The sequence below is a fragment of the Numida meleagris genome, chromosome 2 (genome assembly GCF_002078875.1).
Source record: "Numida meleagris isolate 19003 breed g44 Domestic line chromosome 2, NumMel1.0, whole genome shotgun sequence".
Taxonomy (NCBI): domain Eukaryota; kingdom Metazoa; phylum Chordata; class Aves; order Galliformes; family Numididae; genus Numida; species Numida meleagris.
Genome location: NC_034410.1, coordinates 44642636 through 44658414, shown reverse-complemented (window position 1 = coordinate 44658414; position 15779 = coordinate 44642636). Strand labels below are relative to the sequence as shown.

At 40.5% G+C, this 15779-nt stretch overlaps 1 protein-coding gene across 1 annotated transcript in view; it reads right to left on the bottom strand.

The window, feature by feature from the left end:
* FBXL2 (F-box and leucine rich repeat protein 2) overlaps window positions 1-15671 on the bottom strand; it is a 52641-nt gene extending 36970 nt beyond the window's left edge. Inside the window, exons 1-2 of the mRNA XM_021386648.1 lie at window positions 15467-15671; window positions 2805-2866 (exon numbers count right to left, since the gene is read on the bottom strand). Coding sequence (XP_021242323.1) covers window positions 2805-2866; window positions 15467-15625 — 221 coding nt within the window. The 5' untranslated portion in view covers window positions 15626-15671. The remainder of the gene's footprint in view (window positions 1-2804; window positions 2867-15466) is intronic.

The following is a 15779-nucleotide window of genomic DNA, read 5'->3' as shown; positions in this document are numbered from 1 at the left end:
ATTTCTGATTCTTTTGGTGATAAGTAAGGGTTTAGTTTCAGATAATAATGTCCAGTTGCAGCTAGCATACCTTACGTGTTTCCTGATGCTTTTCTACAAGCATACTTACTAAGAAAAAACACATAATTGTCTGAAAACACCACTTAAATTACACAGCTTATAATACCACTGCAGAATTCTTACTGAAAGATTATGCTATTAAGTATTCATTCAACCTTTCAGTTTTCCTAATACAGATGAGGGGAAACAGTTACTTGCCAACTGGCAAACTAACAGCAGCGCAACAGTGAAAAGGAGCAGTCATTTTTCTTTTACCTTGAATAGTACTACAAACCAAAGTTTTTAGCAGTCCGTTACTTTCACTGAAAAAAATAAAGCCGCAAATGAAATGGCCCATTCACCCTATTCACGCTATTCTACCTGTCTCAAAGCATGACCGGTCCCTCCCAACTACAGTCTTCTTGAGATCACCACTAGACAGATACTCTCACTTCTTCTGCTCAATTACTTGAGTCTACTTGAGAAGGAACAAATAACCTCTTGTTTCATATCCTTCCAAAAGAGCTTCTCATCTGAGAAGCGAGGGCTTCCGTAATTTATTCAAGTGTGTTAGATACTCCACAGAAAACACACAAGAGACATAACAGTGCCTTGAAGAACTTACAATCTAGCACCAGGTGCTACAGAAATAACAACGATATTCAGGTGGGCAAGGCAATGACAAAGGATTGCAGTGTAAGCACATGTGCTTACTCTAACTTCACAGTACATGATCATTGCAAAAAATGAGTAAGCTTTAAAGAATGGTAGTATTTCTTAAGCCTGCCACCAGAAAAAAATGTTTCTCAGTATTAATGAAAATATGGGCCTGCTTTTTACAAAGTACTTAAATACTTGATGCAAATGAGAATAACTCCAATTCTTGCAACACTTCACTTTACTATTTGTATCAACACAGGAATCACCTTTTTCCAAGTGTCAAGTTTTAGTGTTTTTTTAATATTTAAAACAAAGCTGTAGGATTTTCCAACAATTTTCACTGGCATCTGATATATGCAAGAAACAAACTATGTGCATTTGATGACACTTAACATTTACTATTCAGCTCCTGTGCTGTAAACAAGATGTTTCCACTGCTACTGATTTCTTAATTTAAGGGTAGACTGCAGAGTTAATATGATAAAAATTAGGATGCTAATTACACTCAATACAGGAATATTGAACCTGTTCTGTCACACTAATACTGCAAGACAGTTTTAAAATGTTGCAACACAAATGGTTTTAGGTTTTGAAAGACATTTAGGCTCAGACTTACAAAAGCATTTACGTTTTCAAGCATAAAACAAATTCCCCACTGATATGCCTTTCTTTAAACACTCACGTCAAGACGGTCCCACAAAGAAAGCTAAGGCATACCATGTAATTACTAAGTTGTTTCAGAATAAAACATCTTTGCTATCTCATTTTCGAAACTACATCAACAAATTCTGTTGAACTACACAGATAGGATGCTTAACATCTGTAACAGTGGAAAGCACAGTCATTTCCATAGATAATAGTCCTACTGTTAGAAAAGAAGTGCTTCAGATTTAGAGGTATGGCATGAGTGCAACAAAGTCATGTTATTACCATTTGTGTTTAGGGTATCATTCGGTTCACTTACTCACATTTTCTAAGCAGTTCTACAAGGCTAATTTACAACTTCAGCACCACAGAATGAGTACTTTGGAACAAAAATGAAAGTCTTCTAAAAATTTGATTCCTTTAACAGAAGACTGTTGCTTTAATACCACCGAGTGAACACTGTGATAGTACAGACACTAAAAGAAGTAATAACATTCTAGGAACACATTCCGAATACACAAGACTGCAAAACATCATTGCTTCAGATATTATCCAACATAAAATCAGACAGGAAGCAATAACGTACATGCACCTCTTTAGTGTATTAATAAATCAGCTCAGTTTTAATAACACCATCACTAAAAACTGTAATTGCACCATTATATGCCAACGTTTCTTTTTGCACAAACAGTGGACTGTAACGAAAGCTACAGGCAGGTAGAGAAGACGCTGCTGAGCTGGTTCAGTTTTACCGCTCCAGTGGTCACATTCAGCTAAGCAGTAGCTCCCTTTTGCAGTTTGCACTTGCTCAATTTCTTCAAAGTTGATTCCATGTGAAGACATCCATCTGTGTCTCAGCCGTGGCCTGAACTTACTGATCTTGGTGTTGTAGCTAACGTGATCTACTCACACGGTGGCAAATTGATTAAAGGAATGGATGGTCAAATGATTACAGGAAGTAAAACCCTCTTGTTGGTTCTACCACATGTAACACAGACAGACAGTAAGGGTGACAGGCAGTGCTTTCCACTGCAGTGAATTTTTGAAAGCTTTGAAGGTATATTTACATTTGTTACAACAAAGTTTATAACAAGAAGAGCAAGTAACCATTGTAGGGAGTTACATTAGAGAAGGAATCATATGCTCTTAAGACAGGCAAACATCATACAATGTGGAAAAGAGTTGGCTATATATACTAAAGATACGTGGACATTTTATTTCACTTTTTCTAATATGCAACAAAAACATCACTGTTAAACTACATCATCTGTAGTATAATGTAGTTTGAACAAATTAAAACAACTCGAGCAACCAAAAGAAAACAGGTTCAAGAATTCCAAAATCTCTACCAGACATGCTGCCATTTATTTCACGAATGAATAGCATTTTGTGGTTTGTAAGCCACACGAGCAATATATTATCCTCAGATTTTTACCCCTTAACACGTTATCTTGAATTACCTTAACAGAAGTTCTTTGGGTAATTTTTTGTTAATAAGGGCTTCATCGTTATTTGAGAAAACCTGGAAACAGAAAGAAAAAAATTATTTAAAAAGACCAACAAGAAAAACTGCTTTTAGAGAGTCTTTTCACCTTCTTTGTAGGTGATTAACTCTTTTCAATTACTATTCATGCCAAGTTTTCAACATATTATTTGGGAACCTTACAAATGATTTCAGTACACATGACACAACCACACATACATTTGCTCCTTCTTAGCGCTAAAATTTAACTGCACAAAATTTACGGAGCCACTTTGTAGTCTTCAAATAAACAGTAAGAACTACACCCCTAAAAGAAGTACATTAAGTAGTAGTAAAAGATTCAGCCACAGAAAGACACATCTGAACATGCACTATTTGCACAGTTTAAAAACATTCCCATTACAGAAAACTGAAAATGGACATGTTTTATGCTGTGTGCTCTACACAGTTCTACACAAGTACATGAAAATGGAAAAACTATACTAATGTAATGATTTAAAGAATGCACTCCCACAGTAGTATGGCAGCAAAAGTAGTATGGCACTTCAAGAAAGGCTACAAGAAAGAAGCCAAAATGCCTCACACAGAATTTCCTATTACTGACATGTCCCCCAAGAAAACATTCAGTTCCACTGTCAAGATTACAAGATTATAAAGCTAGAATTTCCTTCTAGCTGCCATGAAGAACCTTTCTTCTCTTCCAGTATGTACAAAGAAGGCTTCAGATCTAACTGCACACCACTGTTTCTCAGTTCTGATACCACAGCAAAATCCGCTTTTCGCACCCACCATCTCTGGGCGTAACAAACAGGCTATCCACACATCTAAGAACAGTAAAGCTAAATTTCAACAGGACCAACAAATTTAATTAAACTTCTTCTTCCTGCAACTGGAGTAATACAGTTACCACAGATTCAAATCTTAAATCATGTGTGTTTGCACTCCAAAAGGTCAACTCCAGAGCCTTCTGAGAATATACACTATTTGCTTTAGCAGTTCCACACAGCTGACCACGGGTTCAGGTTTGCATTGATTTTGCTCCACATCTAATACACATCACTATCTGTATTTTCAGCCTTTACACTGAAATACACCACATACGTCACTGGTTTCAGAACTAGCTGACTGCTTCAGAGCACTGAAATTGATAGATTTATGGATTACGTGCACATTTGCCATCTAATATTATGTGTTACTCACAGCCTGTAGGTTATAGCATGAGAACAGTACACATTGGGATTTTTTTCTTTAGAGTAACAGTAAAAACAAAGGCTTACTTGCAATTATTGTTGCATTCACTTTGAAAATGAATACATATGTCATCCTCACAGCGCTTAAGATCAACAAGGTGATGGTGGATAACATTCTTGTGCATTACAGTTAAAAAGTAAGTACAAAAAAGGAAGTTACCTCCGAGACCACACACAAGGTCTGCGGTAAAACAGGCAAGTGAACTCAGATCGCATTAATTCTGGTCCAGTATCTGAACATTCAGTACCACAGACAACTACAAATCCTCTTTCAACTTCATCACTCTACAGTTGTAGACACTTCCTCAAAACCTTTTATATGCATCTAGACTATACTTTCCATTTATATGCATAAATATAGATTTTAAAATAAAGCTACTCTGCAGACTGTTACTTGTTTACAAGCAGTTCATCCTTTTGCCAGTACAAAATCTATTATTATCCTTTCTCTCTTTATGCTGAAGACTACCACATATACAATAACAGGGACATATGCTCGCTATGAATATGACACAGCTTTTAAGCTAATATCTTATGTTTTCCGTACTGGGGGCCTCAGGCCTGGACACAGTACTCCAGGTGTCGCCTCATAAAGGCAGTGAAGAGAGGGACAATCCCCTCCCTCACCCTGCTGGCCACCCCTCTTCTGATGGAGCCCAGGATACTCTCCCAGGCTGCAAGCACACACTGCTGGCTCATGTCCAGCTTTCCATCCACCAGGACCGTCAAGTCCTCCACAGTGCTGCTCTCTCTGAGCTCTTCTCCCAGTCCGCACGCATAACTGGGATAGCCCCAGCCTAAGTACAACACCCTGCACTTGACTTTGTCAAACCTCGTTAGGTTCACATGGGCCCACCTTTGAAGCTTGTTCAGGTCCCTTTGGATGACGTCCCCTTCCTTCTGTTTTATGAACTGTACCATTCCACTTGGTGCCACCCATAAACTTGCTGAGGGTGTATTTGAGCCCATCATCTATGTCAATGATAAAGGCATTAATGAATACTGGTCTCGAGACAAATCTCTGAGGGACACCACTTGTCACCAGCCTCCACTTGGCAGATAGCCACTAACCACAACCCTCTGGCTGCAACCTTCCAACTCACTCCTTATCCAACAGTCCAACCTTCAAAGCATTCTCTCTTCAATTTAGAGATAAAGACGTAGTGCAGAACTGTATCAAAAGCCTTGCAGAAGTTCATGTAGATGACACCAGTTGTCCTTCCTTTGTCCACCGATGCTGTCACTCCATTGCAGAAGGCCATCAGATTGGTCAGGCATGATCTGTCCTTGGTGAAGCCATGCTGGTTGTCTTGGATCACCTCCTTGTCTCCCATGTGCCTTAACAAGCCTTCCAAAAGGATCTGTTCCATGATCTTCCCAGGCTCCCTGGCCTGCAGTTCCCCAGGTCTTCCCTTCTCCCTTTCTTAAAAATTGGAGTGAAGTTTCCCTTTTTCCAGTCACCAGGGACTTTGCCTGATAGCCAAGACTTTTCAAATATAACAGAGAGCATCTTGGCAACCACATCAGCCAGCTCCTTCAAGACCCTGGGATACACATCAGACCCCATAGACTTGTAAACATTCAGTCTCATAAATCAGTCTCAGACTTGCTCTTCTCTTACAGTGCGAGGGATTTTGCCCCCCCCCCCCCCCCCCGACCCAGGCCCCACCTAGAGGTTCAGGGACACAAGAGACATGAGAAGCGTGGCTGCCAGTGAAGACTGAGGCAAAGAACTCACTGAGTACCACTGAGAGCCTTCTCCCTGTCTGTAGTAGCCAGTTTTCCCTTCTCATTTATCAGAGGGGGTACACTCTCTTTGGCCTGTCTTCTGACCAACAGACATGTAGAATCCCCTGTTAATTTTCTCATCCCCCATCAAGTACAGTTCTATCTGTGCCTGGGCTTCCACGATCCCATCTCTGCACGTCTGGAGGGCATTCCTGTATTATTCCCAGGCCACATGTCCCTGCTTCCACTGCCTGTACATGTCCTTCTCAACACTCAGTTTAATCAGTTTCCTGCCTCCTCTGCTTTTTTTCCTGCACAGGGGGACAGAGCTCTTATGCTCTCAGAAAGGTATCCTTAAATAGTTGCCAGCTCTGCTCCTTTATCCCTAAAGACAGATTCCCAGGGGACTTAATCCAGTAATTCCTTTAACAGCCTGAAGTTCACTCTCCTGAAATTCAGGGTCCTGACTTCACTTTTTGCCGGGTCCATCTTCCCCATGATCATGGTCACTGCAGCCAAGAATGCCTCCAATCTTAACCTCTTTAATGAGCACTGGTGAGCACCAGGTCCTTAAACGCTTCTTCTCTGGTCAGTTTGCCTAATACTTGGACCAGGAATTTAACTCCTGCATTAAAAAGCAAAATCATTACAAATCATAGCACAGATTTTTGGGAATACTTAGTACCTTTCTCTTGTGGGAAAGCTGAAAATCTAAACCTACAACTGGATTGTAATCCTGGCAACTCTTAAGGTAAAAAGACCTATAATCTTTGTTTACACAAGATATAGTTAGAATTTAAAGTTGGAATGGGAGACTATGTCAAATAAATGAAGTAAGTATGACCTGTACGTTTGCATTTAGGAATCCAAGTTAAACTAAAAAAGCAGCTCTTACTCCTACTTATAAGAAGAAAGCAACACAAAGTACCATGCCTCTAACACAAATGGCAGATGAAGCCAGAAGCAGATTCAAAGTTGTTTTCTCTCAAACACTTCTGTGTGTTCATGTATGTGCTAGCTACAGTCACCAGACCACCAAGTATTGCTTTTATAGAATTAGTATATTTAAATGAATGGAAAAGCTATTACTCTTGTACTGTGAAAAAGCAAATTAGCTTCTAGAATGGTAATGTACTTGCATGTCAGAAGACAGTGCCACCTTTAATGGCTCTTCAGTACTAGATTTTGGCCAAATGAAGAGCAGGCGTGGGATAAGGAGTTGGTGTCTTTTAGATGAAACTATGTAAAGTGATTTTGACAGTGTGCAGCATGAGTCAAAAGAGAATGTGCAAAGGGGACAATGCATTTCTTCTCTGAAGATTTCCTGATGATCTGAAACTGCCATTTACCACAGAATTTGCTACTGAAGTAATTACCATACATGTCTGCCCTATTAAATTTTTAAACCATGACTCTGCTACCTCTCTATTAAAAAAAATAAAAATAAATAAAACCTGTCCAGGAAGTGTTCATCAACTGCTGTGAAAACATTCTAATAACCTTGACAAATCTGATTTATTTTTCCCTATAGTTAGAATGCGCAGACAATGACATGGCCTTAAAATACCTGTATACAACAATATTACAAAATAATTGTGGATATAGAAAGTATTTCTTCTTCCTTTGCTTTTATGCTTGATAGCAAGTTTGACTGTGTTAACGACAAGGTATATAAAACTCTAGAGAAGTGTGCTTTTAGCTGTACAAAAATTCAAAATACAACAGACAAATCAGTGAAGAATGAAAGAGGAGAGGTGACACTGAACATGTGTAATAGAATGTTGCTCTAAAACCAGCTCTGAATTTCCTGCAAGCGTAAGAGATACAGAAAATGTCTAGGAGCATTTTTCCTCCATGAAGAAACAAAGGAATATTCATCCTCATTTATCCTGTTTATCTAAGTAATTTAGAAATTCCATTTAACTAACATTTTCAACATCAAAATACAGTTATACTATTAATTTTGTTGAAAGTCTCTCTTCTTTTTTAAAGGATGCATTCTCAGTTGTCATTTAATCGACTCTTCAATAAAGGGCTATTTGCTTAGCAGATGAAACCATTTTGTTAGCAGCTTAGCCATTATGGCTTAGTTCCACAGAGATATTTATGTATTTAATTTCCACTGAAATCAGAGTAAATGAGGAGTTTCAACACGCCAACTTTTAAAAAACAGCTTCCCAAAAACAACTTTGCTCATTAGAATGCTAAAGCAAGCATTCTGGGGGAGAAGATGACAGAGACCCCAAGAAAAAAATCAGTAAAAAGAGAAGATGAATGGCCAGCAAGGCCGAATTATTTCACAAGCCAGTAAGAAAACCCAAGGGTGGGTCATTGTCACCAAAGGAGACAGTAGTTTAGAATTAAATCCATTAATTTCCCTTCTACTGTTGACACAGCAGACATCCTAGTTAAGTTGTGAGCATTTCCATACGTAAAAAGCATCAGGTCTTTCAGGTTTCCACTTGCAAGAACAGCGTTTATTTAGTACTATTTATGCAGTAAGAGGCACCATAAGAAAAAGTTGTTTTAAAAGAAAATCCTTAGAAAAGACAACTGAGGTTTTACCCAGTTCCTCCAATGTGCAGATTTTTGTTCCCCAACGCAAACCCCACCAACTTGCAGCACATCTCTCCTCCTCAGTGGAAACCCTCAAGTGTTGCCTGTACAATTTCGCCTTCACCACGCAACTGAAACTGCCTCTTGCTATAGTAGAATGAAAGCCAGCAGAGATACCCAAAGCAGTTTACGCGCACTCTAACGTCATCAATGGCATGCTAAAAAGCTTTTAAATTAGCTACAGGAGAAAAATGGAGGAGGAAGAGAAGTGAAAATGATTATCCTTCATTGGAAATGTAGGTTTGTCTCACATTACTCTATGAACTACTTTCTAATGGTCAGACAATAGCTGCTATCTGGTGCTTCCTCTGGAAATGTACAATTAATGCACTAGAATAAGGCAGACAAGGAGAATCATTTAGCACCACTTAAGTAGCAAAATGTAACCGTATCTAGGCAACAAAAGCAGTGTTAGACAGGAGAATGGATAAGCATTGCTACCAGGACTGAAATAGGTGAAACCAAAGACAGGAGAGCCCATGGTAAAGCTTTCTGTATAATCAATGACGCAAAAATGAACCTCACAAAAGGCGATGCCATCTCAAACTATTCTCACCTACAGCAGAGTCAGACGAGTAGCCTTTTACTTCAACACACAGACACTGCCTGCCCTCCAGGCCCTTCCTGCCACGCTCCAGCTGTTCACTGTGCTCTGCCTACAGCTTTGACTCCACGCACTATTTAAACCCCCGCCATGCTGCTTGCCATGGCAGCTAACCACTTTCCCCAGAGCACAGCACGCTACCTTCTGTAGGCCCCCAGCTTCCTCCTCACTGCCAGATGCCAATTGGATCTTTCCTCTTCCAGAACTGTGAGCAATGACATGATCAAAAGCAACAGCTCACATGAAAGCCTTTTGTGTGGGTCCTATGAATAATTACAACTCACCTTCACAGATTAAGATGAAACATACCCAGGAATCTCTGTCCTTCCCCAGCGCTTATCACTGTCCCAGGGCTGCCCGTAAGGGCCATACTCCTTTCAAAGTTTCCCCAGAGCAAGCTCTGTCCAACATAATAAAACTCATCAGGCAGATGCAGCTGGCCACACTGCCCGCTTTGCTGCTTGGTTTTCTTCCAGGAAAGCCATCATTCTTAGTTTTGCCAGCACTGGCATTCAGAGCACATCACTGACATTTTACTGGAGGGCACTGCCCTGGCTCTCACAAGGCCCAGTCTTCACTCAGTAGCAGATGAAGGTCAGCGCTCATCTCTGCAGCCACAACTCCCCCTCAAAGCCTTTGGCCACCCCAACTCAGATGCCCCATTGCAGGGAGCAGGAGGCGCCTGAGGTCACCCTGCCTGCTGCCTTGCTCTCCCCAGCTTCTTCTCAGTTAACCAAGCAGCTGACAGCACCCTTTCCTGCATAGTTTTCAGAACAGTAGCTGCTTCTGGCCAACTCTCCTTGGAACTACTTAGCATTTTTAAGAGTAAGGCTTAATTACTGCACGCAGTCAGATCATTAAGGCTTAATAAGCAAGTTATCCAAACTTGTCAGCTGAGCTGACTATCCTTTTAAGCAAGACCTGCCTTTTCTCCTGGAAAGTCACCAAAGAGAGAGCAATCCTCTGAATTAGCCCCACACACTAAGCATACTAGCACAATCTGCTGTCTCACCGCCACTGTTATTTAAAGTGCTGTGACATTTTTTTAAACGATTTTTTCATTGTAAATTCTGAGACAAATCAAAGAGGCACAGAACAAACTCTCAAAGATGCAGAAATTTTCCCAGTACCATGCCAATATTTCAGGAGATGCAGACTGTCCTCAGCTAACTTGAGTATGGTAGCTCCTACACTAATCTGTTGAGAATAACAAAGGGGAAATCTGACAGTTGGCAGAATCAGATTGACTTCATTGCATGCAGGCCTAAAATTCAGTTGAAAGATAACATTCTATCAATACCCTCTATTGTGTAGCTGATGTTTGGTAGCCTGCATGATGTAAGATATTAGATTAAGCTCTCTATATAACCAATAGAAACAGGTTTTGCACTATTATTTGGAAAAATATTTCCAAGTTTTGCTTCTCCCATGATACAAGCCTTCAATTTCATTTACGTAGAGACAGGAGTTACACTGGGAGACAACTAACTCTCTGCTCAGATTATGAGCAATTAATTAATTCTTTTTCTTCTAAAGCATCTTGTTCTAGCCACTGCTAGAGACAGAAGAAGAAACATGAAGTACGTAACAAAAAATAATCTAACGTTAACCTCATCTTTCACGATTAAAGACTGATCAGCTCAAGGAAAAAAACTTCTTAAAATGCAAGAAATTTGCAAAAAAATTGTCAACTCTATGCCCAAATACTCCTTAAATGTACATAAAGAGCTGAAAAAGCTAGGTTTGGCAAGATTCTACCCTCATCTGCTGAAGAGGAGTTCCATCTCTTAGTCACCTACTGCTTGGTTAATCTTCTCTTCAGGTAATTTGTATGTTTTGTCACTGGTGGTGGTTTTGTTGGTTTTTTGTTTGTTTTGTCTTTTCCCCCTTTTATAAAATATTTTATTGACTGCATTTGGCCTTCTTCATACATTATTATTCTTTTAAGATTACAGAGTCCCAAACAAAACAGTATATGATGAAGCATTTATAGGTTATTCCTTCAAAAATAAAATAAAGTCTTCAACTGATGTAATCTTTATATTTGATTGTTCAAGCAGAATGTGAAGAAACCCAGATAATCTACTTCAAAGGTTTCAAGAGCAACAAACCTGTGGCAGAAAATAAACAGTAAATGGACAAACAGTTGTTGCGTTGACTGTAGCCCAGCACAAAGCTGGATGATGCGTTTTCAGATTCCGTATCTTTCAGATTCAGTGCCCTCTTGTTGAGCAGGTAAGCAACAAATCCTTCCTCTAGCATTACATAGATTCAAATGCAATTTGCAAAGTCCCAAGGACAAAACACCTGAGAAAGGTACTTCTGTTTGAACATTCAAATAACTCTGAGTTTCTAAGCAGAAAGACTGAAATAAGTTCTAAGGCATCATTCAAAGGGACTGTGCAATCATACTAAAATCCATCTTGTGGCCAAAGTAGCCTGTTTGTTTCATACACTCTTTGTGAAACCATGCTGGAATAAACATTCTAGACATTCATACAGTGATACATTTTTGGAAAATCAGGGTGAGAGAAAAGCTGTTACCTATTTGCTTAATTACAGCAGTATTTGGTTGTGGACAGCCTTTCTGTTTCAGCCATTCAAACACAGATTCATCAAAGCCCTTAGGAGTTCATCTTTCAAAATTCCTGCTCTGAATCATCATGTCAGCCTATGGTTGTTTTTAGTGCTATACATATGAGTAGTTTTATTCCCAGTCTCCAGTACTTTAACCTACAAACTAACACACTGATTGCAATGCCATGGAGAGCAGTGTACAAATCTAGAAATTCTGAAGGTTCATTTCTCTAGTTTACACCCCTGTTCTTTGGACTGATACAGTTCTCCCTCCAAGCACACAACCCACATGTGGAAGGCCAATTCTATTTCCAATGACACCAGTTCACACCGTAAATGTAATTATGGCTTAAGCCTTGTTTGTATGGCTGAAGCAGAATCTCTAAACACCTTTGAGAGGAATTTTGAATACTGATTTTTTTTTCCCCAAGCATAACTGTTTTTCAAAATTATATTAGAAGATGTAATTCGTCACAGAAATGACTCTAAAGCTTCTACAAAGCTGTTTTAAAGCAGTGCTTGATCTGCATCATAAACACTATGTCAGAACTGATGTTTTCCTTAGCACCGAGTGTGAAATTTTTATTATGAAGAGCAAACCTCCGCCAGACAATCTCCCCGGAGTATGAACCAGAAAATAAAAATGACACAAGATGTGTTGCCACTGTACACATCGTATATATAGTGTGTAATTAATGACCGTTTTCAGTTGCAAGAGACAAAATTACATACCTCTTCAAGATTACATGTGGCAATTACAACCAACTTCAAAGGAAATAGCACTAGAGTAGCATTTCCAAAACACTTTAAACTGCTACAAGGAAGGAAGGAGGTTGACGTTTAAAGGAGAAGCTGGACATTCACTTAGTTGCCACTATCTGCCAAAACTTACAGCTCTTGAACTTCTGTAGAAATAAACACCCTCGATACTTTGCTTCAGAAGTAGATTATAGACCATTTTTAGAACCATACACACACACACACATTATGATCCTTAATATTAAGGTAATAAGTACATAATATCAAGTCATGATTTGGAAACGCCCTTCCTCGGTGAAGCTCTGACCTCAATTTCAACCTCTGATGACAACAGAGCATGACACGCTGGTAGAGTTTCACATTTATGATGACTTGATGTCTCGTCTCCTTATTGATTTCAATATACAGAACATACTGGGTAACCAGTTCAAAGTAATCAAACCCACTGAAAATACTATCTCCTTCTGTCTGAAGGAGAAGACAGGAAATCACTAGGACAGAAAAGGAGTACATCGTGACGCAGAGCCCAAATTTTAATATTAGGTATCTTGCTGCTGCCATTTTGCACTTTCTTGTGAGCCACACAGCAGCAGCTTGTGGTTCTAGGTAATCATAAACGGGCAAGCACAGAAAGGGGCACATTCCCAGTTCCAGCCCTCCTCTCCCACAAGTGCAGTGGTTTCTCCAGGGCAAAGATAACAACCCAGATGGTATCACTCAAGAGATTGAAGAGTGTTGAAAGGGCAGCAAAGGAGCTGGGAAAATCATGCACCTTACAGATTCTGGGCTTGCTTTTCTTGAGCAGGTTAGATAATAAGTGACAAATCCTTCCTTAAGCTTTGGAGACTCAAATAGAAGTAGCAAAGTAAGTTCAAAAGAGCTCAGAAAGGTACTTCTCTTCGACCATTCAAGTAACTTTGTGACTCTAATTAAAAATACTGAAACTGATCCTAAGGCAGCTTCCACCACAGCGCCATTCACAGGGACTTAGCAATCAAAATTCATTTTGCCTCAAAAATAAGCCACTTGGTTCCATGCAGTCTTGTAGAATTACACTATACTCAGATTTTCAGACATTCAAAGCATGGCGTATTTTTAGAGAAAATCACTCTGAGATAAGTTTGATCTTCAACAAACCATCAGTAAAAATATTCAAGCTCAAGAATAACAAGTTTAAACTTCAACAGAAATAGGCAAGTAATTTCTTGATCCTGAAAAATAAACCTGGATTTGACAGAGGAGATAGCGGTGTGCTGTGAGTTGCATTCCTTTTAAAAGAAAAAGATACAGATTACTTTTCTAACAAACAGTGCATACTGGCTTCAAAAATGATGAAAGTAGAATTGCAATCTTAAAAATTCAAGAAATCACTCCTTGTGTTCTTCTCCGAAGTTTTACAAAGAATTAAGGTTTCCCACCACATGCTACAAAGTTCCAGTGGGAAACCTGTTTCACAGAAGCTCAAAGAGAAGACTGGACTCCAACCCTACCACATCCGAATCAAGTCATTCAATATATCTTGCTCATGAAGGACCAGAAATTCTAACATTTTTGGAGTATGCTAGAACATAGAACAAAACAAACAAACAAAGAAATGTATAGAGTATACCCATCACCTTCCTGAAAACGTTATTAGAAAGAATGCAAATGAGTGTTGTGGCTACTGTCTGAACTAGCTCCAGGCTACTGTTTGAGCTCGGAGGGAGAACTCCTTGATTTCACAATTTAATATGGCTTTGTCATACTTAGCATATCCCTTTCAAGTGCGTTTCTGATTCAGGAGAAATATTACCAGAACGATTAGACAAACTGGTAATTTATAATGACATTGATGCTGCTATTCTGACTTCTAATTGACAAAACAGCTGAAGTACTGTTAATGTACAGCCTTCTGCTGGCATTCAGATCAATACTGTCACAGTGCCAAGATTAGTACTACTTTACTCCATTAACCTAAAAATAGTTGCTATGCTTCAGTCAAAATTTGACTTCAGTTTCAACTTTCCACATCTGCTAACCCCACGTTGTCTCTAATTTTAACAAAGATCACTAAATCCGTCTACTGTTTCAGTCTACTATCAAAATAAGCAAGTAATAAGCTGATGGTCTTTCTGATCAGTAGAAACAGCAATATTCCCTACATTAAAACGTCTTGTGTTAACTAGTCAAAATGAATCCCTTTTTCACCTTCCTCAGAGTTAATGTAAAATATTTATTTATGTTGTAAAACGCTTTATAAAATATTTTATTCTTTTTTTTTTCAGTCTGAAACATGAGATACATCTGTTTTTATTAAATTAGCTTTTCATATATTCCACAGAATATATTCAGAGATGCTACGTAGCATGCGTGATGGAAAAGCAACGCAAAGCAGGACGTCATCAAGTCGCATCACAATCATCTCGCCAATGCCACACCACCTACAGCCACACTCACCGGTGTTTGCTATTCCTTGTAGCAACAGATATTTCTTACATCCACTGCTGATCAAATCCGCCTACTCTAAAAACACAATACTACAGAGAGGTGCTCTGCAAGTACTGGCTACCCATATTATTGTTCCACCTCACGTTTTGCTTCTCAAGGTTGTTTTGCTCAGGTTCAAAATAGATAGGCTAGAACTGGGAAGGAACAGAAGGGAAGGCACAGAAGAGACAGAAGGAGCTCAAACATGCCTTTACGCAAACATAACAGAAAAATTCAAGTTACACCACCAGGATACCATAGGGGTATCCTGCTTCCCTCCGTAGGGTTTGGCACTCCGCTCCAAGCAGGAGACCTACTACCATCCCACGCTCGTACACACAAAAGCAGCCTTCTGCCTTCGAACACCGCATTGCCCCACGCATGAAAGCCTGGCTGCCTTCCCCGCGCACCACCACCACCGCAAAGCAATAAGGCGTCAGACCCTGAAGTTGTAACCGAAGCCAGGGGTGATGCCAACCCCGTCTGCAAGCGCACCACGCCCGTCGCCGCACCTCTCCCCGCCACCTGCTGCGCGCAGGTACCGTCTCACCCCGCACCCCCCGCACAGAGGGCACTCCGCCGCGCTCCCACGTCCTCCACGCAGCGATGCGGCCAACCCCACGCCCACCGCATACGCACCGCAGCTGTGTGGTGGTTATACATCCACCTGCGCATACGCATCGATCCGCCAACGCCACGCATGTTTACGGGCGCGAGCCGCGGCCGCTCTGCGCGCACGGAGGGCACCGCACGTACGGGCAGCGCGCAGACAGCCCCGGCCACACCCAGCGCGTGCATGCCTATGGAAGTGCCCCCACACGGCGCAGCCAGCGCCGCTCCGCACACATCTCCGCACGCACGCACACACACACACACCACCACAAGCACTCCGAGCACACGCACCGCCAGCCCACGCCTCACCGCCCGCCCGCCATAGGGACGCACGCACAGC